Consider the following 25,574-nt stretch of genomic DNA (forward strand, 5'->3'; position numbering starts at 1 on the left):
GTAATATATATATATTTTTAAATTGTTTCTTTCTTCTTTTTTTTCTCCAGCTCATTGCCAAGGGCAAAAGTGCCTCTGAGTTGTTTCCTGCTGTGGTGAAGAATGTTGCAAGTAAAAATATTGAGGTATGACACGATTGAGAAATAACGCGCACTACTTCATTTATTTTAATGCAGTTCACTGTTATGATTCATTTCGTTCTCACGCAACGCAGCACGTGGCTTCCCAAAGCATGACGCCCAAAGGGGGAACTTACAGAACAATAGTTAGATCCACTGAGAATCTTTTTCTTGCTTTAGATGCATGCATGTGCTTGAACATTTAAAGTTAGTGTTTCTACAGAAAGCAAAGCAAGGAAACGGGAAATGGTCGCAGCAGATTGAGATAATATTGTTAAATAGACTCGGTGTAAGAATACAGTCTGTGTTATGGAAATAAATACCTAATACATCTCTTCAGTTGTAAGAAAATGCACCTCTTTGTTAGGTGTATTACATTTCAAGCAAGTTCACAAAGTTGCACTGACTTCTGTGTCTTAGACTGCAAAGTATGATAAAACAGCAGCATTATTATGCAGAGCTAATTAAAATTAGATTATTTCTCAGCCCTACTTTGAGCCATAAATTGGTACAGCAGTAGCAACAGCATAAATATTCTGTAAAGCTGCTGTGAGCTTGCGCCAACATGCCACTGAATCCTGCGAGCCTTGGAAAAACTCAACCGCCGCCTATTCCAGTGAATGACCGAACATTAAGCAGCAGCAGCTCAAGAGGCGCTCCCATGCCCAGAGCCTGTGAATATTGATTAGCAGCAGCAGAATAATCAGGTAGCATGAGAGGCAGCATGTAAGCCGGTGTGGAGGGGGGTCCAGCCAGGCCAGGCGCTGTGTGCGAGGCATGCAGCCGAACCAGCTCGTGGCAGGGGTATGGGAGCAGGTGGGTGGATGTAATTGGGGGAAGAGAGCTCCGAGTCACATCTTCTCTCTCCTGCCTCATACACACCAGCTGCTAAGGTAGTGTGAGGTCTTGGTCTGTGCTTTCTCTCTCTTCTCAGTTTCTGCTCAGCTACAGTATGTCGTGCTAAAAATGGCCTCTTATTTCGCTCCCGCCGTCATCCCTTCTACTTCGTGTCATCTCGAGCTGCCCATGAGCCCCAACAATTAGAGCGTGAGCGTAACTGCACAAGAACATGCAGTTTATTGATAGCGTTTCGTGGTTTAATGTTGGTGCTCTTTGTTTTATTTACTGAATTTTACACTGAAATTCAGGGACAAAATAAAATAACACGAGATGGAGCAAGTTTCACCTGTACTGCACGTAATTGCCTATTTAGCAGTTCAAAACGAAGTCCGTTGCATGCTCTGTGGTCACACAAACCCGATCCTTGAGGGCAGATGGGTTTTGTCTCCTTTTTTTTATAGTGAGTAATGCCATTACTTCCAGCAGTAATGGCCTCAATGATGATTGAGAACTGTGCTGTGAAACCACAGGTCAATACTCGTTGCATTAGAAAGCATGGTGCTGATTACTAGCTAAAGCGCTTGGTGATTTGTACCTAAAATGTAACCTTAGACCTGACCTCCAGCTTAAATCAGGTTATAAATTAAAAATAGTTCCTTAGGTAAATCATTTTTCATAACCCTTTCCTCCCAGTTTCATGGTCTCCAACCCAACAGGCTCATAGGAAGAAAATTAGCTCCGTCTATTCTCTCTCGGAATAGCTGATGTGAATCAGCAGGCAAAGCACCTTTGACCTCTAGTTAAACTTGTCAGAATCCAGAACAAATATTATCTCAGGCTTTCCGGTGAGCAAAGAATAGGTGAGGGAGCCAAAGCACAAGACTCGGGAGGGAAATATAAACACATAATACAGCTCCTCTGTCTGAAACCGTTCTCTATTGAGAGTGCAGGTTTTGAAATTAAAACAGGAAAGCTTTCCACCTCCATCGACCCGCCCCCAACCGCCAACCCCCAGTCTTTTAAAATAATAAACTCAAACTTTTCCCTTAGAAAAATCAACGTAAAGGAAGCCGATTTTTGTATTGTGTTATATTTTGTACTCTTCTTGTCTGTAAAAAAACAAAACAGTGTGTCCTCACACAAACCTGCTTAAATTTTCCAACACAGCTGGTTTGCACGATTAGTTTCATGTCTGCTGCAGTGGTTTTTCTTTTATAGCCGTTTCGTTTTATTGCTGTTTTTGATGTCATTGTTCTTCGCAGCTCAAGAAGCTGGTGTACGTGTACCTGATGAGGTATGCCGAGGAGAAACAGGACTTGGCATTGCTGTTTATTAGCACATTCCAGCGGGCCCTTAAGGTAACATTCAGTCTCTCTGGATGCGGATAGATGAATGTGTTGATGATCAGAGGATGATAAATGTCTCACTTCTCCCTGCTTTTCTCTTGGTGCTGGGAGGCACTGTTTTTGTTGTGGCACACTGTCTCGCTGACAATTTGTTTCTGTGCCAGGACCCAAACCAGTTCATCCGGGCTAGTGCTCTGAGGGTTTTGTCCAGTATCCGTGTCCCCATTATTGTCCCCATTATGATGCTGGCCATCAAGGAGGCTGCAGCTGACCTGTCCCCATATGTGAGGAAGACTTCAGCACATGCGATCCAAAAGCTGTACAGGTAAAGACATCAATGGATAAAGCCGCTGCACTTGTAAGTTTTACTGGCTCGTCTTACTGCCTCAACAGTGAACTGAGCAGTTAATGCAGTGAAGGTTGGGCAATGTTGGCATAAGGGGCTTTGCCCCGCTTTTATCGCTCTCTTATCTTAGTAGTAGGTGCATGTTTGATGATCAGTGATGGTTCTTTAGAAAACCTGGCACAGTTTTGCTATTTATCTGCACTGCTTCTATCAGATTCTTGAAATTCCTTCATGCTCTATATACCGTAGACCTCTTATGCTTTTCTATATGTTCTGTTCTATATTGTAGAGACTTGGCACAAGGCTTTGTGAGTTTATTCCAGTGTACACATAGAAGACAGAAACCACCCTTACAAAGTGATAAGTTTGGGGTAATAAGTTTACTGTGAGCTGTAGAAGTCCATACATTTGGAAAAAGCTTCAACACATTTTTAAAATGCCTGTCTTCAAACAAAAAACACCTCTAAAATAATTGTTGCTACTTGATTTTGAAGCCTGTATGGCATGGATCAGTCAAAACTTTGCTCTACGTGAGGCTTATCCTATCGTTTTCATGTGCCACTGTCTAGATGTATTGGATTTTTCAAAATGTTTTTATTTTATGATTCCTACGGCAATCTTAGGATATTTAGTGATTCTTTTCGCTATGATAATGTACATTTGGAATTGTATATATATTTGCTGTTTGTTACCTGATTTTATGCAACTCGTAGGCTTTGGGGAAGCCTGTTTCACAAAGAACGATCTTATGTTCAGTTTGGAATTTGTATTTTAATTGATTTTTTTTAAATAAAATGAATGAAAACTGAATATAGGGCTACATACTACTACTCATATTAAACATGGCATGCAACCTGTTTGTGTGAGCACAGCAACTTGTGAAGAGCTGCCAATCACAGGTAAGCGGTTTTAGGAGGTAGGGTTGCCTTAAAAGGGGAGGGGCTAAAACAGCTTGTTTCAGACAGAGGATAAACTGAGGGGATGTATCGAGCTCTGGATTAGTAGTAGTTTCGGGCTACTGGATTTAATTGGTTATGAAAATGTTTCGTGCTGATCTAACTGGTCTCTGTTAATCAAAAGCAGCTACTCTCCTGTCTGCTAACATACCAGCAGTGTACCCTAGGGTGTTTTACAGGTTAAAAATATGGTCAATAATGATGTTTTACAGTAGTCTAAAGTGAAGCAGTGACGGATTGATGCAGGGAGTGGCTTTGGTTAAACACGCACAGACATCTTTGTATTCTGAACGCACAGCAGGGACATGATTTAATTTGTTAGTCTGTATGTGAATAATTGCCATTCTGTAGTTGACAATTAGTTTCCAACCTCTTTGTCTTTTGTCCTCAGCCTCGACCCAGATCAGAAGGAGCAGCTGATCGAAGTGATCGAGAAACTATTGAAAGACAAAAGCACGGTAAGCAGACACAGAGTACCGTAGTGGTTCACAGTACACCTCCCATGTTTGAGAACGAAGACCACTGGAGGGCGCCCCAGTCAAGTGATTCTTCTCTTAGCTCTCCATCCCACAGCTCATTCGGCAATGCCACGGTTTGTTAACACCCACTTAAACCCACACATCTTCAGATGCTCCTTGTTAAGTGTCCATTTGGAAGGAATTTTCGCACTGATGCTAGTGTCAGCTTAATTTTCTCAAAGGCCAGCTTCTTCTTTTTTTCAAATTTTCTCCCAAAATGGACCGTAAATGACTTGGATTCTCAAATTCTGCAATTTGGCCAATCACAGACACAATGCAGAAGGTGCATTAGAAGTCAGCAGGCAGCGCATTAATTTGACGAGGTCACAGTGAATACTAAGGGTGCTGAAATGCCAATTTCAAATATGTAGACACTGGCTGGAGGATGCAGTGCGTTGTGTTTGCATGTGCAAATCATGCACAGTTTGTTATAATTATGTATTCATGGAGTATGCCTACCATTATATAAACAAAGCAAAGCGGCTTAGGCCAAACGGGAATGGGGGGGGGGTAGTGGAAGCCCAGTACCAGATGCATAGCATATTTAGCCCCAGACGCTAACGAAGACAGATGACTTCTCCCTGTTGGAGCCCACATTGTGAGGCAGGGGACAGAGAGAGAGAGCACTATCATCACACAGACGCACAAGCACATCAGTCGGTGATGAATGGTGAAAAACCTAAATGCAGTGGATGCTGAATAGCTTTCAAGTGAGGCGATGCATTCGACGATGCCATGTAGAATTTACAAGTCCCACAATAATGTCCAGAGCTGAATCGGTGCCATCAGAGGTTCTTGTTATATTATATGTAATGGAAAGGATTACTCCTGCTACTACATTCAAGTGTTAGTGTACTAGCTGGATGGCTGTTTTGTGCTGCCTTCAAAAACTTTCTAGGATCCTTGTAAGTGTGAAATAAAAACCCTGATGATGACATCAGTTGTTATATATCAGCTGGATTGATTGCGATTGTGAATATTTGTTATGTAGGTTCTGTTATGAACTCAGCGGTCGTACTTACTTTGGGGTGGCAAAGTATTTTTTAATCCTTGTCTCATATTAAGAAAATATCTCACATTATGACTGCCTTAAGTTTACAAAGGTGAACATCTCACCAAATATGTGTGGTCCAAACAAACAAATGTGCCGATCTATCTATCTTCATCCCTGCTGAAATCTAAAAGTGAAAACAAGACTGCAGTTTAAATAAAAGGGAACAGTTTTAACAGGTATGTTAACAGGTGAACACTATTTTCATACAGTTTTGCCAAAAATTAACTGTATATGTCCAAATTTCAAATTACAGACGGCATTAGCTCTCAGCATTAGAAATCTGGACTATTTTGCTTGTCTACTAGAGACTGAGTTGATATATCTCAGCTTTTGCTGGTTTGATTTTCTTCATCAAAATCACATCTGTTGATGTTTGCAGACGTGAAATGCTAATTTTCCAGGCTAGCCTCTCGATAATGTTGCTTATAATATTGGAGAAAAAGACGAGGCATTTGGAGCAGTTGTAAATGACTAAAGATTACATATCTAATTCGTAAAAATAACACAGGCCAGATCGCCATCCTCTGTATGTAATTTTTGCATTTTGTATCATTTTTTTATTTTAATAAAAATATCAGCATTTTCAGGAATGTCATTGCTTATGACTAGTCATAACTAGTTCTGACTTGGATCTATGAACATTGGTTGAATATCACATGAATTTGTCAAAAATCCACCTTCTCCTGCTATGAAAAAATGTCATAGTTAAGTTAAAAATTGCAGTTTAGAAAAGAGGCCAATTCCCCAAACTGTGTTTGTCACAAGGTGACTGGAAAGGTGACTATTACCTCTTTTAATTTCGCACGTTCCCACGAGATCAGGGAAGTTTGCTAAGGAGATGTCCTTGGGTTATTTGTCTTGTTGTCCAGGGTGAAACATAGAGGAGACTGAGCCTTTCGATTAGCTGTTCCTAACCCCCGGTAAACCCCATTCACCAACAAAGACTGTTTTTAAAGACCTGGTTGAAAACTCATTTTAATTCCTTTGCCTGTAAATCAGATTGAGTTTTGATGGGAGTTTTTGTGGGTGTTTTTTAACGCTGTATCACACTTTGATCAATGCCAGTTGTTATTAGATGTGCTTATAAATAATTTAATGAGACTTGACTATAAAGGGTATCCATATGCATTCATGCCTAGACATTTAGGTGTGCTAATGTTTAATGTAGACGAGTCAGCGTGTACAGCAGGGTTACGGATCTGGTTTTACATAACGAAAAACATATTTTGTATTTATAAAGCTATCGAAATTTCAGTTTTTAACAACAACTCTATTGGAACCTTACATTTTTCTGGCAGCTTTTCAGTCAGATTTCAATTTGTTGCACACTTTTTCTTCATGTGTCACTACTAAGTTAGCTGTGTGGCTTAAAGCTGTTGAACTGGTATCACAATGGTGTTAGTGGGAGATGGAAGCATTTGGTTATCATTCAGGCTATGGCGTTGTCCAGGCCTGCTGACATTTACCTTTACAGATGTGCCTCTTTGGTTAAATGGCTGTGACACATGTGGTGGTGGGTGGGGGGGCTGCTTATAGGCAGGATGGTTTAAAGAGAAAATGGGAAGGCCTGATGACAGAGACAACACAGGAGTTTGTGCAGCTGTTTTACCGTGATGGATCTATTATCCAGCCATTACAAGATAAATGATCGATCTCTCCCGTCCTCTCCCCCATGCACCTTCTGCAAAATTGAAATGAGAAGAGAAAGGAGGAGCAGTTGGGGGGAGTGGCAGTGGGGGTACTATGATTAGGGGCTAGGTGAGATGCCCATTAATTTAAGAGAAAAAGGAGAGAGGGAGGGAGGGAGAAAGAAGAGAGTAAGCAGAGGGAGGATAGGCCGACCCCACACCGGGCCATCAATCAAAAAGGCGCGCGTTGTCTCTGACGTGATGACCCAGCACTCTGCCTTCCTGGCACCCTAATTAGAATTCATAGCAAAATAGATGCAAGGAAACGGTTTGAGCCCTTCATAATTTTATAGGAAATTTATTGTTATTAGAAGAACCATTTGCTTAGTGTGATTTTTCCATTACCGGCTTGTCATGCAGGGTAGATAATATGGCCGAGGTAGGGGACGGGGAGGAGGTGTATGAACTCCATAGATTGGGGTGTCAGTTTTGTTGATGGTGCATGTAGTTTACCTTGGAGCTGTGTCTAATGGGGGAAGTTGGTAGAGAATGCACAAAGCCTTGCTGCAGGATGCACGTGCTAAGGAGTGTTGCTTTTAATAGCCTCAGAGACAGGAGAGGGTCAGAAGAAGACAAAAATACACACAGACATACTTAAAAATCCATGTTTTACTAAATGCTTTGACTAAGTTAGTCTGCTGTAAAATGTTATTGACACTGATGCTTAAATGAAGGTTGCTGGAAAGATTTATGCTACCGGTCAGACTCTATGAATAGTTTTCATTGGAACGTCTTTCTATATATTACAGTGGTTGTACAAGTGCTTTAATTCTTTTTAAATTCTGAAATGATTGGATACAGGTGTGATGATTTAATTTTTGTGGCTTTAACTAATTATTTTTTCTTAAAGTTCCATTTAGACTCATGATGATGATGATGATGATAGGATATAGTGAAACATGGTTTAGGGTTATACTTTCAAACTGATTTTTGTGTGAACTACAATTAAAAGTAATGGGTGAAACATTAGGTAAAAGCTAAAGTATAATAATTAGTTTTCAGCAGTTGTTGAAGACCAGATTCAGTTAACCTGGTGGGCTGATGACGGCAGAAAGTTTAAGCGGTACAACCTCAAAGGTGTGGTTGCCTCTGTATTTAAAACAGAGGACCTGATGATTGAACAGGCAGACTACTGGAAAGACTTGTCAACAGTTTTGCTATATATACAGGAGCCTGGCATTATAGAACTTTGTACAGTGCATTCGCAAAGTATTAGAAGTGCGTCACTTATTCCACATTTGATCATGTTTCAGCCTATATTTCCAAAATTGATTAAATTCATTTTTCACCTTAAAATTCTACACAGTGCTGCGAATACTTTCTGGATACACTGATGTAAGTAATAACATTTTAAAATTCTGAATTTCACTGAAGCAAGTGAAGCAGTAATAGGGGTGACAGGAGTATCTGTTGTTTTTTGTTGGCAGCCTAACTGCTGCATTCTGGGTTATTTGAAGACATGCAAAGAAGGACTGAGAAATGCACATGAAAAATGAGTTGGAATAATAAAGACAGGAAAAATGAAAGTTAGAATTATGCATGTGTCTGTGTGTGTTACTATTGGCCTTAGTACATTAATCACTGTCCGGAGCGCCATGTCATTCCTTGAATATACATAAAATTCCTGTGCATATCATGAAATATAGCTATATATATACAGCACTGCAGTATAGTAAAACATACTTGTTTGTGTGTGATTTCTCTGGGAATCTACAGACGGCAGCTATGCACATGCACATCTCTCACACTCACACAATCAATGCAGGCTCATGACAGTGCTGATGGGTAAATGCTCTGGGTTCCCACAGGGCCACCAGGGGCCAGAAGGCTTTAATTGGGAAGACTGAATTCTGCTCCCTTTCTCTTCATCTTCACCTGCCTGCGATAATGCTGTTTGCATATTAATACACTGCCGTGTCACTCACTCAGCCTTGCAGTCAGTCAGCGAGGCAGCAGGCAGTTGGGTGATGGTGTGGGTGGGAGTGGGAGGTGAGCAACAGTCAAATGGGTTTTTTCCCTTTACCAATAAAGCATAGTTGATTATTGGATCTCTCAGCTGCTGCTTCCTCCTTGGCTTGCTTTCCACATGAACTGAACACTTATGCTTGAGAAAAACACTCTGACTGATGGGCTTCTCTCAAACACAAAGCAGTAGAAAACTTATGTTTTTAAGTGCAAACAATTTACTTTCAATTATCAACTAACTGCTTACAGGATGAACTGTGTATTTTAATCAAAGCTGTAAATTGCCATTGCTTTTTTGAAAGTGCAATTATAATACTTTGCAACCAGGGTCACGTCTGTTAACCAGTGTTTTATTTCTCTAGAGTTTGTGTATATTGCAACTTGGCCAATTTGCTTAACAAAACAATTTGCTTAACAAATCTATACAACCCTCATTAACTCACATGTTAACAGTGGAGTGAAATAAATGGGGGGGAAAAAAACATTTTCCTCATGAGTTTGCTTCTCTCTGTTCTTTGTTTTAATTTTGATTCTTTCTATAGCTGGTGGCTGGGAGTGTGGTCATGGCCTTTGAGGAGGTGTGCCCAGATCGCATCGATCTGATCCACAAGAACTACAGAAAACTGTGTAATCTGCTGGTGGATGTGGAGGAGTGGGGCCAGGTGGTCATCATCTCTATGCTGACCCGCTATGCCAGGACACAGTTCATCAGTCCCTGGACGGAGGTAAGGGTTTCACGGGTCAAAAAGCAATAGTGATTCACATTTGTAAAGTATCAGTTACATAGACTGTATGTAAAAGATGTGCAAAGCCAGTGTGATGCCACCTGTTGATTTCTTTTGGACTGCACATTTGTGAAACAGTTGACTGCTGTTATGTTTTTGGAGACAGAAGTTACCATATTAAGACAACAGGGTTGGATTATGCTAAGAAGCTTGGTTAGCACACTGCATCTATAAACTGCATGGGTGCATCACACGGGCACAGGCTATTTAGTGCTATCAAACAGACTAATAACTCTCCTTGTACTTCACACCAAACCACATTACTTGATAGCTATTGCCTTTTTAAGCATTCTCCAAAGTGAACCATGAGCTTAAATGCACTCGAGATCACCAGTTCAGTGACTTAAATTAGAGGAAGTGAGGCCTAGCAGACAGTTGGCCACAGCTGCCTGTGTCAGCACATCTGTCAAAGTGGTCCATGCCAAAAATGGCAGTTCCTGGAATAGCCACTTAACACCAGCTCCGAAAGAGAGTCAGTCTCTATAAACATCCAGGTTAAAAAGCATAAATTTAGAGCATTAAAACACACGGTTTAATGGAGTTATCTGACAAATAGTACAGTCCACATGTTTGTGCTTCATTTTTTTATGACAGTCTTACTTATGAATTAATTGGACATATCTGAGGACATGTACAGTTTATAGATGCATCTCACCAACCAAGCACTCCAACAAGACTTAAAAGGCAGTGTTCCTTCAGCTTGAGGGCTGGGCATTTTTAGTTCACAAGAATCCAATAAAAATCATTAATTTTAATTTTGTTAGAGGGTTATTTTTATTAAAATAGTTTTGTGCATTAGTTTGATGTACTATGCTTGTGTTTCAGGGTGCTGAGTTTGATGAGAATAAAGCCTTCTATGACTCTGACTCTGAGGAGAAAAAAGACCAGACAGAAGCAAAGCCTTACATCATGGATCCAGATCACAGGCTGCTGCTCAGGAACACCAAACCTCTACTGCAGAGCAGGAACACCGCTGTGAGTCACTCAAACGCTGACATGTAGACACAAGTTCAGGTTTAACCCTGGGTTTTCATGGTTACTAATGTGGTTCACATTGCCATGGTAACTCATGCTCCATCAATAAGAATCTGTATCGCTGATTGATTAGCATCAGTGTGAGATGCAGAGATACAGACTGGTGCAGTCGGGCGGTATCTGCAGAAAGATAGGAGGTAAATTTACTGTTTTAGTTTTTGTTAAAACAGTGTCACTGGTCTATACTTATATGCCAAGTCTCTATGAAATGAGTTGCAAAAGTTTTATTCATGCAGGCCTGGAGAACAGTCGGTAACAGCTGGTCATTGGGGAAAAGAGTATATTCTGCAACCATTTGATGGGTGGATGCTGAAGGTTGCTGGAAGCATGAAATTGGTGGCAAAGAGGTATACAGTACTGCACCAAAAACCTCTTTGTGATTGCTGTAGTTGTTAAAATATTGCCACAGCACATATTTTAATTTACTTACTTTACTTTTACTTTGAAGGAGAACATTCTTTGTTTCAAGTTTCAGTATAGCTTGGAGAGAATATAGCGAGTGTTTGCAGTGTGTAGGAATTATAGGTAACTGCAGCAGCCTTCTAGCAGCCAAAATGATCATGCAGTGTTTTTCATCTGGAGACAGTGGGCAACATTCAGCAACAATCATCCCTGATCAGTTGGGAAGTGAGAGACCAGAGGTTGCCTGTCACAGACAGACCTCTAGACCTGTTTGATTCAGACGTCAGGCTAACAAACTGTAACACCATCTGTAGAAGCAGTCCCCTCATAAACAAGTTACAGGCTCCATTCACACATTATTATGGCACTTTTTTTAATGGTATGCAAACATGCATAGACTAATACGACTGTTTTTAGTCGAATGAACACACATCCAAAGTTGATGGAAATAGTAGGAAACACAGCATCTCTTTGTGTCTGTTGCCTACTGAACACATCAGCTAATGCTGTTGTAACCCTGGAAGGACACATTTATGTGCAATAACACATTCACTCAAAGTACTACATACAAAGGACACGCCACACACACAAAGACACGAGAATACCTGTCTTAATGCGCCACACAAGCCTGAATAAAAGCGATAAAAACCAGAGTGAGTGCGGGTCTCCATCATCCAGGAGCCTCAAGGTCTCTGTCGCTATGTAGCAGCGGGAAGGAAAAATGCTCCCAAATGAAAGTGTTGATTAAAATGTGACATGCTGTGTCTTTACTCACAACAACACGGTGACATCCTCAATCTTCATAGACGCCCGAAGCCTCTCATTGTGCCTGCAACGACGGACACACGTCCTCCTACTATTTAAAGCGCTTCTGAAAAATGACTTTTAGAGTCTCTTTGAGAGTGCCGGTGTAGAGCCTGAGCAAATGCATGTGAAGGAAGACGATTTTAGTGTGAGCAGACAGAAAGTAACAAGTTTGTTTTAATAAGATGCTGTGAGATAATCTACTTATTATCTTATTGGGTTGATATTTTTAGGTAGTGATGGCTGTTGCTCAGCTTTACTGGCATCTGGCTCCTAAACATGAAGTCAGTATTGTCACCAAGTCACTGGTTCGACTCCTGAGAAGCCACAGGTAAATAATAATACCGGTAATAAGAATAAGAATAATACATATATATGTGTGTATATTTATACAGCATTTGCGTATTTGCTGCTAGTGTCTATGTCCATGTCTGTCTTCTTGCTGTTGTGTGCAGAGAAGTGCAGTACATTGTGCTTCAGAACATCGCCACGATGTCTATACAGAGAAAGGTGAGTGCTCATGGATAGCAGAGTGTGTTGGGTTGATGCAGCCTGTGTAGTAACATGAGTTCTCTTCAAACAGGGGATGTTTGAGCCCTTCATTAAGAGTTTCTATGTGAGATCGACAGATGCCACGCATATCAAAACACTAAAGGTAGCCCCTGTTTTATTTTCTGCATTATGTACATATAAGCTCAAATAAGAATACTGAGCTTAGTATTATGTGTAATAGTATAATATTATGTACAAGCTTGACACATTTAAATACTGCCATATTGGCTTTTGAGCCTCTTTGACCTTTTCGTGAACCTAACAACAGTCACCTTTCTGTTTATGATTTTTTTCCAGCTGGAGATCCTGACCAATCTAGCTAATGAAGCTAACATCTCCACAATTCTGAGAGAATTCCAGGTTTGTTGTTTTCTTTGTGTGATTAGATGCGTTACCTACTTTCCAGTTGGGGTATTACACTGAGTACATCTGATCTTTCTTTCTTTTTTTTTTTTTTCCAAGACCTACGTGAAGAGTCAGGACAAGGCGTTCGCAGCAGCTACCATCCAGGCCATCGGCAGGTGCGCCACCAACATCTCTGAGGTGACGGACACATGCCTCAACGGTCTGGTGTTGCTGCTTTCTAATAGAGACGGTAAAAAGCCCTCACTGAATAGTTACCTGAGTCCATATTTGCACTTTGAGCTCGTCATTAGAGATGTCGGCTCTGTCCAGTTTTGTGAAGACTTGTTTCGGTTCTCCAGAGACCGTGGTGGCCGAGAGCATCGTGGTCATCAAGAAGCTGCTTCAGACTCAACCCACTCAGCACGGTGACATCATCAAACACATGGCCAAGCTCTTCGATAACGTCACTGTACGGTTCATGATTGTGCTGCTCGTGAAAGTTATCACTGGAGCATTGTGTCTGAAATAACACTGTGACAGGTGCTGCTCTTTGTCTCTGATATGTCACCCTCAACTGCAGGTTCCCATGGCCCGAGCCAGCATCCTGTGGCTGATGGGAGAGTACTGCGAGAAGGTGCCAAAGATTGCGCCCGATGTACTGCGCAAGATGGCAAAGACGTTCACAGCAGAGGAGGACATCGTCAAGCTGCAGACTGTCAATCTAGCTGCAAAGCTCTACCTGACCAACTCTAAGCAGGTGCAAAATAAGACATGCAGAGAAAAATCAAGGCTGTGTGTGTGTGTGTAACCGTTTACACAGCTTTATGTGCAAATAGTTGCAACTCATTGCTAAATACCCATTTGAAATACAGAGCTGTGAAGCAGTTTTAATGTAATGCATCTTCTAGAGCCACTTGGTGTCTGCAGACCCATTGAGTCAGATGAGGTAAAATTGGTGTGTGAGCTGATTTTATGAGCCCAGACGCTGCCTTCTCAAAGCACATTATCACACCTCTTGCTCCTTGTAATGACAATTCAGTAAAAGATTGGGGCGATAATGCTGCTGTCACGACAGGAGCAGATTTTGTTTTTATGTCTACCTAAATCATTTATGTTGGTGCAAGTGCTCCGTCTCCTTGTGCTTGGGTGAGACGGGGGTTTTGAAGTAAGGATCCTAGCCTTGTGGAGAAGGAGATGCCTGTTGATGAGCGACACTCACATTTGCTCCTGGCTCAGTTCAGCTGGTTGTACACCAGGTTTGCAGGCATCACTGAAAGAGTTCATTGATTTCTAAAGTGTTAGTTGGATGTTTTGGAAACATGTCTGCTTTATGCTTCCACAGCTCTGTCCAAAACAGCACCTCTAATGATATATTTTTAATTATTTTATTTATTTATTTTTAACTGGTTTCATCTTCCTCTTAAATACTTGAATTGTTTCCTTGACATTTTTTGTTGTGCTTGACTTTTTCAAATATTCACAACCTAATGGTCTGTCTTGGGTTGGTCTCCCTTCAAGTTTCTAATCTCGTGGGGACCTGCTGGTTAAGTACATAAAGCATTGAAACGCCCACACTTTTGTCCCCAGACCAAGCTGCTGACCCAGTACATCCTGAACCTCGGCAAATACGACCAGAACTACGACATCAGAGACCGAACACGATTCATACGGCAGCTGATAGTGCCCAACGAGAAGAGCGGTGCGATCAGCAAGTACGCTCGACGCATCTTACTGGCCCCCAAACCGGCTCCAGTGCTCGAGTCTGACTTCAAAGGTACTTTTAAATACCTTTTCCATTTTCAGATTAAATTTCATTCCTCTCCCGCATCACTGAATACATATTAGCTGCTCATCTATTTCAAACCTAGTGGCTCTATTTCCTGCAGTATGCAAAGTTGATTCAGGCTGATGTTTTATTATTCTGCTGTGTGTGTGTCTCTCTGAAGGGCAGTTAGGTCAGAAACCTTTACCTCACACTAATGAGATGGGTAAATTATTGAGCTCATGCTAACCTTTTATCCGGCTTTCTCATTTAGCTGTCTTTTCTTTCTCTCCCCCCGCTTGACACCAGAGAAAAGCTGCCTTCTACAACATTAAAATTCCAGCTCAGTTTGCACTTACTGGATGTTTATGAATGTGTTAACGGCCTCTGTCATTCTTAATATTCAGAAGTAGTCCCTTTTTGTGGTTGGCAAATCACACCTCCCAGAGCACACGCACTGATTGTCTTCTTGTGCCGCCCTTTGGGAAGGCAGAGCAGGGAGTGTGATCACGTGTTATCATAGACAGAGAGGTGACGGTGCTTGGTGGAGAAGATGCCACTATAAGCTGTTTCCTTCATTTAGAACACAGTGAGGTCATTGCTGCCCCATCCCATTTCTCCACCACTTATTCAACTTTTTTTTAAAAACTTTTTTATTTTTTTCCCCATAATTTTTCTTCTTGATACTTTCAGATCGAGACCGTTACCAGCTGGGCACTCTCTCCCACAGTGTTAACCTTAAAGCCACTGGGTACCAGGAGCTCCCAGACTGGCCTGCTGTTGCTCCCGACCAGTCTGTGAGAAACGTGGAGATTGTTGAACCAGTAAGAAATCCACCTTCCTAAACGTCTTTACACACCAGATGTGTGAAATTCAGGAGACTATTTTACGCATTAAAAATGTTTTTTTGGACTCACTTATATTTAATGCGGTCACTTTTTGTTGTTGTGTTTTTCACAGTGGGTTTTTTGAATACACATTTTCTGCAAAAACACAACACACGGAGTGTGTGTATATGTTACATGACAAGTTCAGATGTGTTGCTTTTTTGCCTTTTACACACTCCTCATCATATTTGCAGTATTCAAGATGTGTAAAGAAAAACGTGAGCCAAATCAGACATTCAAAACTAACTCAAATGTGAGGAAACTCATGCCCTTAGGGGAGGAAAGAGAATGCACCACATCGCATTTGTCAGGAAAAAATGAGAAGATCATTGGTTTTACCTCCAACTATTACTTGGCTGACTGGAGGGGAACTCCAAACTGACTGGTTTTAAAGGTGACAAGTTTTGATAATTTCCAGCTGCAAATCTTTATTCTCGTTTTCAAATTACACTTCAAAGTAATTCTCATTTGCTGCATACTTGGCCTTTGTGCAGCACCTTAGATTATTCTGTGAGGATTTATGAAGTGGTGCATTTTTCTCATTTTTCTCACATTTTATCAGTCAACCAATGACTGAGCAACACAGAAAATATAGAAAAGAAAACGTAGAAAAGATTTATTTATATTTTAAGCATGATCATTTACAACCTTTATAGAATTATTCTTGTGTTTAGTTTAGTTTTTTATTTTGTGAGGGACATTATTGCTTTAGCATTTTCTCTCAGGTTTATCACTGCTACTTTGTGTGTCTCCTGATGCAACAATAAGCAGCAATAAAGCGGTGGTGTCAATAAACTTAAGTCTGAGCTTTAGCAGAAACATATTTGGGGATTTGGTGGTGACGACATACTGCTAAAAACTCCTTTAATTGAAAAAGCCACTGCTGGTTTTGATTAATTGAGTACATTTAGGAAGCCTGTGTGGAGTGACCAGCAGCTACACAACGTGCAAAATGTGAACATGCCTCTGTTACGTGTTAGGAATCAGATTTTTATAGATTATAACTCATCCTTAAATTGCAAGGCTTGGATTCTGTAGTTTAACCGGTCCATCTTCCCTCTGCTGTGTCCATTTAGCTGAGAGAGTCGGCACCAATAGTTGGGAAGACCAAACAGCCTAAATCTGATGACAAGTTCTACTCAGATGATGAAGACGAGAAAGAGGAGGAAGGATCCGACAGCAGCGGCAGTGGAAGTGAAAGCAGCAGCAGCAGCAGCGAAGGTTTGTTTCTGTCTGTCCGATTTAAAGTTTCTCCTTTTATGAGGCTAAGTTAATGTTGTTGGTTATTAGCATAAGCAACATTAGCATGACTGGTTGATTTAGTGACACACTGATTATTTGAGGCCATGATCTGACTATCCTGCACGGGGCAAAGCATATCAAAGTTTGGTATCTTGTTTAGAAGCTGGAGGTGTAAAGCACAGCCAAATTTTCACTGCGTTAAAACTTCCTGTGTGTATGGTTCTGGATCCATGCATCCATTTTTATTTTTATTTTTTTACCATTTATCAAATCAAATCTGAGATGCTGGATCAGCAGTGTTGTAGACACAAGCAAAACAGAACACACAACATTTTACTAAGCATAATAACATTAAACTATACAGATTTGTTAATGTATTTTTCATTTTGATGTGTTTTCAAAAGTGTTTGATTTTAGAAATGTGTCTCTAATTTTATCCTTCAGTCTATTTTTCTGATGTTTATCCAGGTCTGGCTAACTGATCATTTTGAGAATTTACAAATTTGAGCTGAACAACATTTGATGTCGTTGTGCTTTTGGTTTGGAATATATTAGTGTTGAGCAGCAGTCATTTCAGAGTCATGATGATTGACAAGCTGTTAGCCAGTGAAGTTTTAGATCCATCCCTCATTCATCCCATGCAGTTGCAAAACAACCAACTAAAACTTAAAGAGGGGCCTTCAGAAATCTGCAGGCAGTGTCACTGTAGCGGTCTCCATGTTTCATACCATCTTTGATAAGTAGTAGCTGCAGCACAGATCAGAGTCAGCAGCAAACAGTGAGGCTGGTAATTGATAAATAAAATGACAAAAATCGTTTGTATTTGATATACAGGTGGAAATGGTGCCCCCCCCCAAAAAAAGAAGCTATAAATGCATACTATAAGGTGCTAATTGAATGTCAGTACATTTAGTGGCTGTTGCTGAAGAAATTAAGATCATAAGTAATATGAAAGGAAATTTCAGCAAAGAATAAAGTCTGATTTGTTTTGGGTTTAATATGTACAGTGTCCATGTGTCTGTACAGAATCGGGCAGTGAGAGCGAGGAGGAAAGCAGTGAGGATTCAGAGAAGACCTCCAGTGATTCTGGAAAAAGCTCCAGTGGATCTGAAAAGAGCTCCAGTGAGTCTGAATCGGATCAAAAAAAGAAGAAAAAGACCAAGAAAGCACCGCAGAAGAAAAGCAAGCCTGCTGGTGACAGGTACACTGAAATCCCTGCTGTCTGTCACAGTCTGAAAGCATAATTTTTCTTCCCTGCAAAGGCAGCGTGTCCAGATGTTACCTCCATCTTTCTCTTCTTCTCTTTCTGGCTTTGCTAATTAAGCAGGTGTGTGTTTGCCAGAAACACGTAGTCAGCAACAAATGTGCCCACGATTCTGCCGCATCCGAGCAAACTCCATCTGTTGAAAGATTCAGCAGTTTATATTATTCATCACAGCCCACTCACAGTTACAGTTCTTAATGCTCAGTTGTAGCTTTCCTCCACTAAACCCCTCAGACTTGATATGTCAGGATTTACATTAGCACCTATAGTGTGGATAGAGGATGCAAAATTTGCTCAATCACATTTAAAAAAGGACATTCAAAACAAAATGTGAAAATCAGAAAATGTTGTAAAATCTCAACTTAAAAAAAGGTATAGCTGTATTCAAACTGGCATGTTTATGGATGCCGGAGTAAAGCTTAGCAGTCGTCCAGCTCGAAGCCATGGTCTTTGTGCCAGAGTCTTTGTCTCATCTACTTCTAAGATATGCGAGGGGCATGGAAACTAAATCCAGTGGCTCTCTTAGAAGGAAAAAAACCAAACATTATAATGGTCTGTAGCTACGCAGCCCCATACACAACCAACTGTACTGCACAGTGTATTTTGACATCTTTCTGTCAAAACCAGCATGAACGTTTTCTGCAGTTTGAGCTGCAGTAGCTCCTCGTCTGTTGGATCGGACAACACGGGCCAGCGACCTTGGCCACCCATGACTGTAGTTTGTGTTTTTTAGCACTGTTCCTTGGATCAGTTTTCATAGATACTGACCACTGCAGACCAGGAACACCTGACGAGAGCTGCAGTTTTGGAGAAGCTCTGATCCAGTCGTCCAGCCATCACAATTTGGCTCTTGTCAAACTCTGAAATCTTTATGCTTGACAATTATTTTCTGCTTCTAACACATCAACTTTGATAACAAAATGTCCACCTGCTCCCTAATGTGTTGTCCCACCCATTAGCAGGTGCTATGATGAAGAGATGATCAGTGTTACTCACGTCACCTGTCAGTGGTCAGAATCCTTTGCCTGATCGTTTATGTTTCTAGTTAAAGTCTTCTGGGAGATTCACATGGAGGGAAAAAAACATCATACACACCTGTTACACTCTATATGCACCATCTCCCTCTCTCTCTCACACACACACACACACACACACACACACACACACACACACACACACACACACACACACACACACACACACACACACATGATGGCAGCACTGCTGGAATATTGTTAGCGCGAGTTCCATTAACAAGCTAATCAATGAGAATTTTCCTCCAGTAGCGTAACCCACATTTACATGGCTAATGGATAATGACTTTTGATTGGTCATTTAACAGCCCGGTGTTACCAGTGAATGAGATTTGAGTCATTACTACTGAGTATGCTCACGTACACTCTCTTACACACTAGCAAATTTAGTTTCTTATGCACTCTACTTCATTTGCTCATGGACACACAAACTCACACCGAATGTACCTGATTTCACTGTGTGACAGGCCGGCGGCTGACCCTGTTCTCTCCATTAGAGAGTATAATTAGAGCAACTCACCCCAGTGCTCAAACACACACAAACACGCGCACACACACATACACACGGTAATTAGAGCAGCTCACCCCAGTGCTTCCACAACAAACACAGCATAATGCCCTCATTATGGCCCAGTCATTTCAGGCAGGGCCTAATCAGGCCCACAGTGATTTATATCACTTTTTCCTGTTCGCAGCAAATGAAATCTGTAGGCCAAATTAATACTGGCTTTTCATCATCGCCCAAGTTAAAAAGCCAGTTACCGTCACAATTCCCCTCATTAATTTAACGGCTGAAAATCCCAGGCAGGCGGAGTAAACACTCATTATCGGGACAAATTGAAGAGGGACAGCAAGACTGAAAGAGAGAAGAGAAAGATGGAAAAAATCTTTTTGAGTAAATGCAACATTGAATTAACTTCACAAACAAAAACAGATTGATCTTTGTTGTTCTAATCGGGGCTGAAGCTTTCAAGTTGGATGCAAAATAGGAAAACAATAGCACCAAGTTTGTTTTATTTGTTGGTTTCCAGACTGTTTTATATTATGGAATAAATAAATATTTTACTTTTAAGAAATAATGGAGAGTGTTGGGTTTTGTTTTTTTTGTAATGTGTGTTCTCTGACTACTAAGCTCATTTTGTTTTCTTCTTCAGTGACTCTGAAAATGGCAATGGACCTGTAGGCCAAGCTAGCAGCTCATCCTCTGAAAGCTCCTCAGACTCTGAGTCGGACTCTGAGTCGGACTCTGAGTCAGACTCGCCCGCACCCAAGAAGAAGACTGAAGAAAAGGCCAAGCCCAAGGTGACAATATAATGCATGGATGAAGTGGGCCTATTTGGATTTAACTGCGAGTGAGAGTTTCTAACTTTGAGAACAGAAGCTGCCAACAGCATCAGTGCAGTTCCACCAAAAATAAAATGCATTTGCTTTTTCCAAAGATGGTGGGGTCGTGGGTTGTTTGCAGTTCGTTGATCTGTCGTTTCAGCCTGGATCAAATGACCCTCAACTACTGCTTTGTTGTACAAGGTTGAGGCTGATTCTGCCCACACCGCTTATCTTCTGTTGGACAGTAGCGCATGCCAAAAATCATGTCGCATCCACTGGCACGCACCACTGTTTTGCCTTGGCTTTTTATTACGTGATTATAGGATTACTGGGGATCGCTCTGTGTCATTGCAATATCTCTAAATTGAATGCAATTGAATTGAACTTCAACTTACTGGTCGCTGTAGTTGCACATGCTTGCAATAATGGCCTTGAATCAGTGTCTTTGTAGAACTTCTTAGACTATTAAAAATACACATTATAAATGAAATTTAAGGGGAGAAAGATCCATTAGGCAGTGCTAAAGAGAAGATAATGGTATAAAACAATACAGGAAAACACACCTTTGTCACATTATAATGTATGATATTGTACTATATTTACAATGCATAATGTCTAAATCAGTATAGAGTATGATATTAGGATAATGGCCCTGCTCTGCTTAGCCTTCTAAATATTAATGTGCAGTTCTCGCAGCGAGTTTTTGTTCTGTAGGTGCACAAGAGCTTCTAAATCAGGATTTATACCTTGGGATATGATTTGGCTCCACTATACCACCTTTTGTTTTTTCCCTTCCAGCATTTCATTTGGCCCCTTTCAGCCCTTACAATCTTTTTCTTATCTGTTTTGCTCATCACATTATTTCTCGCCCTCCGTTTGCTTTTCTGCGCTATGAAATTCTCATTTCATACACTTTGTCATTTGGGCATGGCTTATGAATTATGCATCTCTACCTTTCTTTCTACACCTCTCTCTCTCTGTCTGTCTTGCTCTATCACAACACCCTTTAGTAACAAGGTTTCCGTCTCTATTACCACCACCGAGCGTCAATCAGAGAAAATCTGATAAGATACGGCCTCTAACTTTATGGTTTGTTTTCACTCATATCACATTGGTTTTTTTCCCCCCTCCCTATCTGCTCAGCTTGGGCTATGCAGAGTGGAATTTTATGGCTCTTTATGCGATGTGAGTGGTGCCAGGTTGGTTAGTAGGGTATGGAGAAGGAGCGATAAAAGCCCTCTTACGTTTAAGCACTGTTTTATTGTCAACACCGTACAAGCCTGACTCAGTTGCAGAGGGTGGTGAGTAGCAGTTGTGACTCAAAATGACATGTGACCGATCACTGAAAATTCCAGACATGTTACCCGTGAACGTGGGATGAATGTGTTCAGACACTGTTGGTGAAATTGAAATTGAAACCATCATGTTGTTGTGCTTTCTTTTTAGGTGGCAGTGAACTCCAAGAAGGAAGTCTCTTTACTGGATCTAGATGACTGTGAGTTTTCCTACAGTTTCCGCTTGCATAAACTCACATTAACAAGAGCAGCAGGCTTCACAAAAAAACCTCTGATGTGTATTCTATTTCCTCACCGCCCAAAGTAGCAAGCAGACATAGATGATCAAGTCCTGGTGAGGAGAACTGAATTGTACCAGTTAGAGGTAGAGAAAATATTGGACTTGCATTAATCGCTTGGCTAAAAATAAAGTCCAGTTCATTGGAGAACTGTAGTGTAGGCATTCACAACATCACGTTAGAATTTGTAGTAGAGTTTAAATATTTACAACGTGTGGACCAAGAGGCGGAAACCTCAGCTGAAAAAATGAAGCCAGAGTGCCAAAAACTGCAGTTTAGTTCAGACACTCCCAACTTTGCAGCATGGAAAAGCCTTTTTAACTGTATAGATAGTTTCCCACCTCATAACAGCTCTGAGTGAGGTGAATTTATGTATAACTCGTCCATCTGGAGGATTATGTCCAGATGTCCTGACACAGGCAGCTGCAGCTGGTCGCTATCGTCTCACCTACTGAGTCACTGACCTGCAGCCCTCTATTTTGCGCCTTTGAAGCATCTTAATGGATTGTCTTGCTAATATTGTATCGTGCTGTGAGGTAAAGACTGCCCAAGAAGTTTTAGCTTCAGGTCTGTTGAATGAAATTCGAGTGTTTTATTGGTCTATTACTTTGCACTAATTAGCTGATATGTGTATATGTCTGATGCATCTGCACAGTTTATGGAGACAGCTTGCTAACCAATTTTCCTGGAGTTATTTGATAAATCGCTTCTCCTCCAAATGAGATCATCTCTGGCTCCAAAAGCTAACAAACCATTGAGGTTTCAAAATGTGTTCCATCTTTTATACTCTCTATGGTGTGGGACTGTATTTAACCATATAGATGTCAGTTCATGTATCGGCTTACAATTTGTAGGTAATCATCCTGTAGAAAACCTTTGCTGAAACTCATCTCACAAGTCCGTGCACACATTTGCTGCACGTTTATCTGTGACTGATGCAAGCTACCAAATATAGAAAGCAAAAATGTCATTAACTTCTGTCTTGGACATAACTCCGTGGATACTGGTGCAGTATCTGTGGAACTCAAGGGAGGCATAAAAGACGAATGCTTACAGGGATTTGTAGGATGATGATGGAAAAGAGCTCTAAACTTGTTCATTTCTTCAGTGGCAAAAAACATTCAGAGTGTTTACAGTTCCAGCTTCCAAAATCAATGCAAAGTAAAACACCACAGTTTTTATGCGATATTAAAAAGTGCCGTTCAGCTTGTGTGGAACAGGAGAATCACAGTGTGAGGAGTAGTTTATGTTAAATCCCGTCGAACTCCAACAATGGCCTTCAAATGCAAAAATGAATGCCTTTAGTTTAAAACCGGCTTGTAACCTGCAGATTGTGTGTCTAACTCTGCATCCAGATAATCTTCATGTTTTGGGGTTTGAATCAGGTTTTCCTAAATTACTTTTTGACACAAGATCCCATGACCCTGTTGACATTTATATCAGTATGACTGCTCACGTTCAATGCTGAAATATTTTTATACGTCAGTTTGCTCTGACATGTTGTGACGTGACTTAATAATAACACTGGAGTAAAAGTTAAACAGCCTTCAGTTGCTTTCTTTTGTCATAAAGTATTATTATTATTAATATTGTAATTATATTTTAAAAAGTAACTTTGTGTGCGACATCGCTGTAGTAGCTTTAATAATCTTTACGTTGTTGTTGTTGTTTTCTTTGCGTTCTTTAGTTTCTCCTGCACCCACCAACGCACCAAAGCCTTCTGTGCTCTCTCAAAGTCTGCTGTCCGACCTCGAAGGCCTTTCTCTCTCCAACATCTCCTCCACTGTGCAGGTTAGTGTGTGTGCGTGTGTGCGCATGTGTGCATGTGTGTATTAGATGCACACAGGCTGACATTTTCCTCCATCAATGTGTGTTGAGAGTCAGTCGTTCCTTTCTGTCTGACACTGACAGTACAGCAGAGCAGCATATGAGATGGTGAAATGAGCCTCACTCCCTTGTGGAACATTTCTGCTCCAGACGCCAACTATTGACCTTTTCTGCCTTGTTATATTTATAGCAAGTCAGGATGGTCCAACAGCTCTCGTTGTTTCCTGTATCTCTTATAGTCTGTCTTTCTCACCGTCACTGTCTTTTGCACTTCCACACCCTTGATCTCTATTTCTCTCTCGTCTCTGAGTCCATCCCCTCGCTCTCTCGCTCTCTCTCGCTCTCTCTCGCTCTCTCTCGCTCCCTTATTTCTCTCCTCCTCCTGTGTCACCCTCCATCTCTCTCTGTCAGATGTTGTGTCCCTTGTGTCCTCATGTTGTGTATATCTGATGGTTGACCTTTCCCAGTGTGACGGCTCCTTTCTCTCCTCAGTATATGAGCGACTCTGCATGTCTGTGTATTTTGTATCTTGTCTCCCTCCTGGGAGGGAAATGTCCAGACTATTCTTTGTGCTGTTGCTGTGTCTTATTTTGTGTCACAGCTGTATGGAAACTCTGTTCTTTGACAATGTCACATCAGAAGGTTAGAATCTAATTGAGTAGTTTTGTTGTTTGTGGGCTGTGAGTAATGATTATCGTTCTAATACAAAGCTATTTATTGATTTCAACCTTGTAAGCATGGCATAGCTTGCTTTTCCCAAAGATATTAGTTGGTGAAATAAATAACAGATAATCTATTAATGTTTTTTTATTTATTTATTTATTTATTTTTTTCAGTGAATGAATTCCTTAAACTGCTTAGTTGTTGTTATATTTTATTACTTCAGTGTCTAGTTCCACTTGTTTTGGGGTTTTTTTTATAGCTTCTTTGTACATGCAAAGGGTAATTTACTACTTCAAAAAAAAGCTGAAGCTGAATTACCTAAAATTTTTAGTCTAGGTGTTTTCCCCCATTACTTCTTTGCCACTATAATCCATTACTAGAAGCTCTTCTACTAACTAACAATTGCCTTTTGCTCACTTTTGTGACCCTCACCAAAAGTGACATCAAAACCGCTCACTGTGCTTTAGTGTCATTTCAACTTGTCATTCACAGTTTTTGTCCCAGCTCAAAGACGTGAGCACGATTTTTGTCGCACTTTACTGCGATTTCAATGACAGGAGCTCAGAGATTCTCACGTTACACAGAAGCAGAACAACAGTAAAAAAAAAGAAGAGACAGTCTGGTGAAGTGTTTGAAAAACAAAAAACAGTTGCTGTGCTTCCTGTTTTGACTTTGTCTTGCATACAGTGCTGATACAGAGGTTTTTATGTGAGTGGTGAAACCTATTGTTCATGAGAAGACTGGGGTGGGCCCTCTGGCACCACAGCACCACAGTTGGCATGCAACACAATGAATACAGTGACCGTAATCGAGGCATAAAATAACTGTATAAATGTAATTTGTTGACTATAAACGTGAACCCCGACTCTTCCTGAACTACTGGCATCCAAGGAACTGAAGACTGAAGTGGATTGCTATAATAAAGAAGGGCTGAGCGTGGGTTACTATGTTTTTATGTTGCATTTTGTTGTTTTTTTGCTTTTTGCTCTGTAAACTCCGCTGACTTTTTGTTGTCATCACAGGCGTGTAAATGAGCTTCCTTTGGTCTCTTTAAAAGTGACTTTAGGCCGTCTCTAACTTTTTGTACACCCAGATTTAACTGTGTGTGTCTGTGTGCGCACTCCCAGCTTATGTGCATGGCCTCTGCTGCTGTGCGTAGCCCTGCGGTGCGTTGGTCTGTATTCTAAGTTTGCCCGTCAGTCCTGCTCGCCTGTCAGTCAGTATGATTGACAGCTGCTCTC

At 40.9% G+C, this 25,574-nt stretch overlaps 1 protein-coding gene across 2 annotated transcripts in view; it reads left to right on the forward strand.

The window, feature by feature from the left end:
* Positions 1 to 25,574, forward strand: part of ap3b1a (adaptor related protein complex 3 subunit beta 1a) — a 58,428-nt gene that overhangs the window by 9,814 nt on the left and 23,040 nt on the right. For both annotated transcript variants that reach the window (XM_040007168.1, XM_040007167.1), the window contains exons 3-22: positions 51 to 125; positions 2,222 to 2,317; positions 2,470 to 2,630; positions 3,999 to 4,065; positions 9,375 to 9,557; positions 10,443 to 10,592; positions 12,092 to 12,189; positions 12,314 to 12,368; positions 12,442 to 12,513; positions 12,708 to 12,770; positions 12,873 to 13,005; positions 13,115 to 13,224; positions 13,336 to 13,512; positions 14,343 to 14,529; positions 15,211 to 15,341; positions 16,481 to 16,625; positions 17,673 to 17,847; positions 20,099 to 20,246; positions 21,717 to 21,765; positions 23,531 to 23,634. In XM_040007168.1, coding sequence (XP_039863102.1) covers positions 51 to 125; positions 2,222 to 2,317; positions 2,470 to 2,630; positions 3,999 to 4,065; positions 9,375 to 9,557; positions 10,443 to 10,592; positions 12,092 to 12,189; positions 12,314 to 12,368; positions 12,442 to 12,513; positions 12,708 to 12,770; positions 12,873 to 13,005; positions 13,115 to 13,224; positions 13,336 to 13,512; positions 14,343 to 14,529; positions 15,211 to 15,341; positions 16,481 to 16,625; positions 17,673 to 17,847; positions 20,099 to 20,246; positions 21,717 to 21,765; positions 23,531 to 23,634 — 2,379 coding nt within the window. The remainder of the gene's footprint in view (positions 1 to 50; positions 126 to 2,221; positions 2,318 to 2,469; positions 2,631 to 3,998; positions 4,066 to 9,374; positions 9,558 to 10,442; positions 10,593 to 12,091; positions 12,190 to 12,313; positions 12,369 to 12,441; positions 12,514 to 12,707; positions 12,771 to 12,872; positions 13,006 to 13,114; positions 13,225 to 13,335; positions 13,513 to 14,342; positions 14,530 to 15,210; positions 15,342 to 16,480; positions 16,626 to 17,672; positions 17,848 to 20,098; positions 20,247 to 21,716; positions 21,766 to 23,530; positions 23,635 to 25,574) is intronic.

The sequence above is a fragment of the Simochromis diagramma genome, unplaced genomic scaffold (genome assembly GCF_900408965.1).
Source record: "Simochromis diagramma unplaced genomic scaffold, fSimDia1.1 OVJJ01000682.1, whole genome shotgun sequence".
NCBI classification, from domain to species: Eukaryota; Metazoa; Chordata; class Actinopteri; order Cichliformes; family Cichlidae; genus Simochromis; species Simochromis diagramma.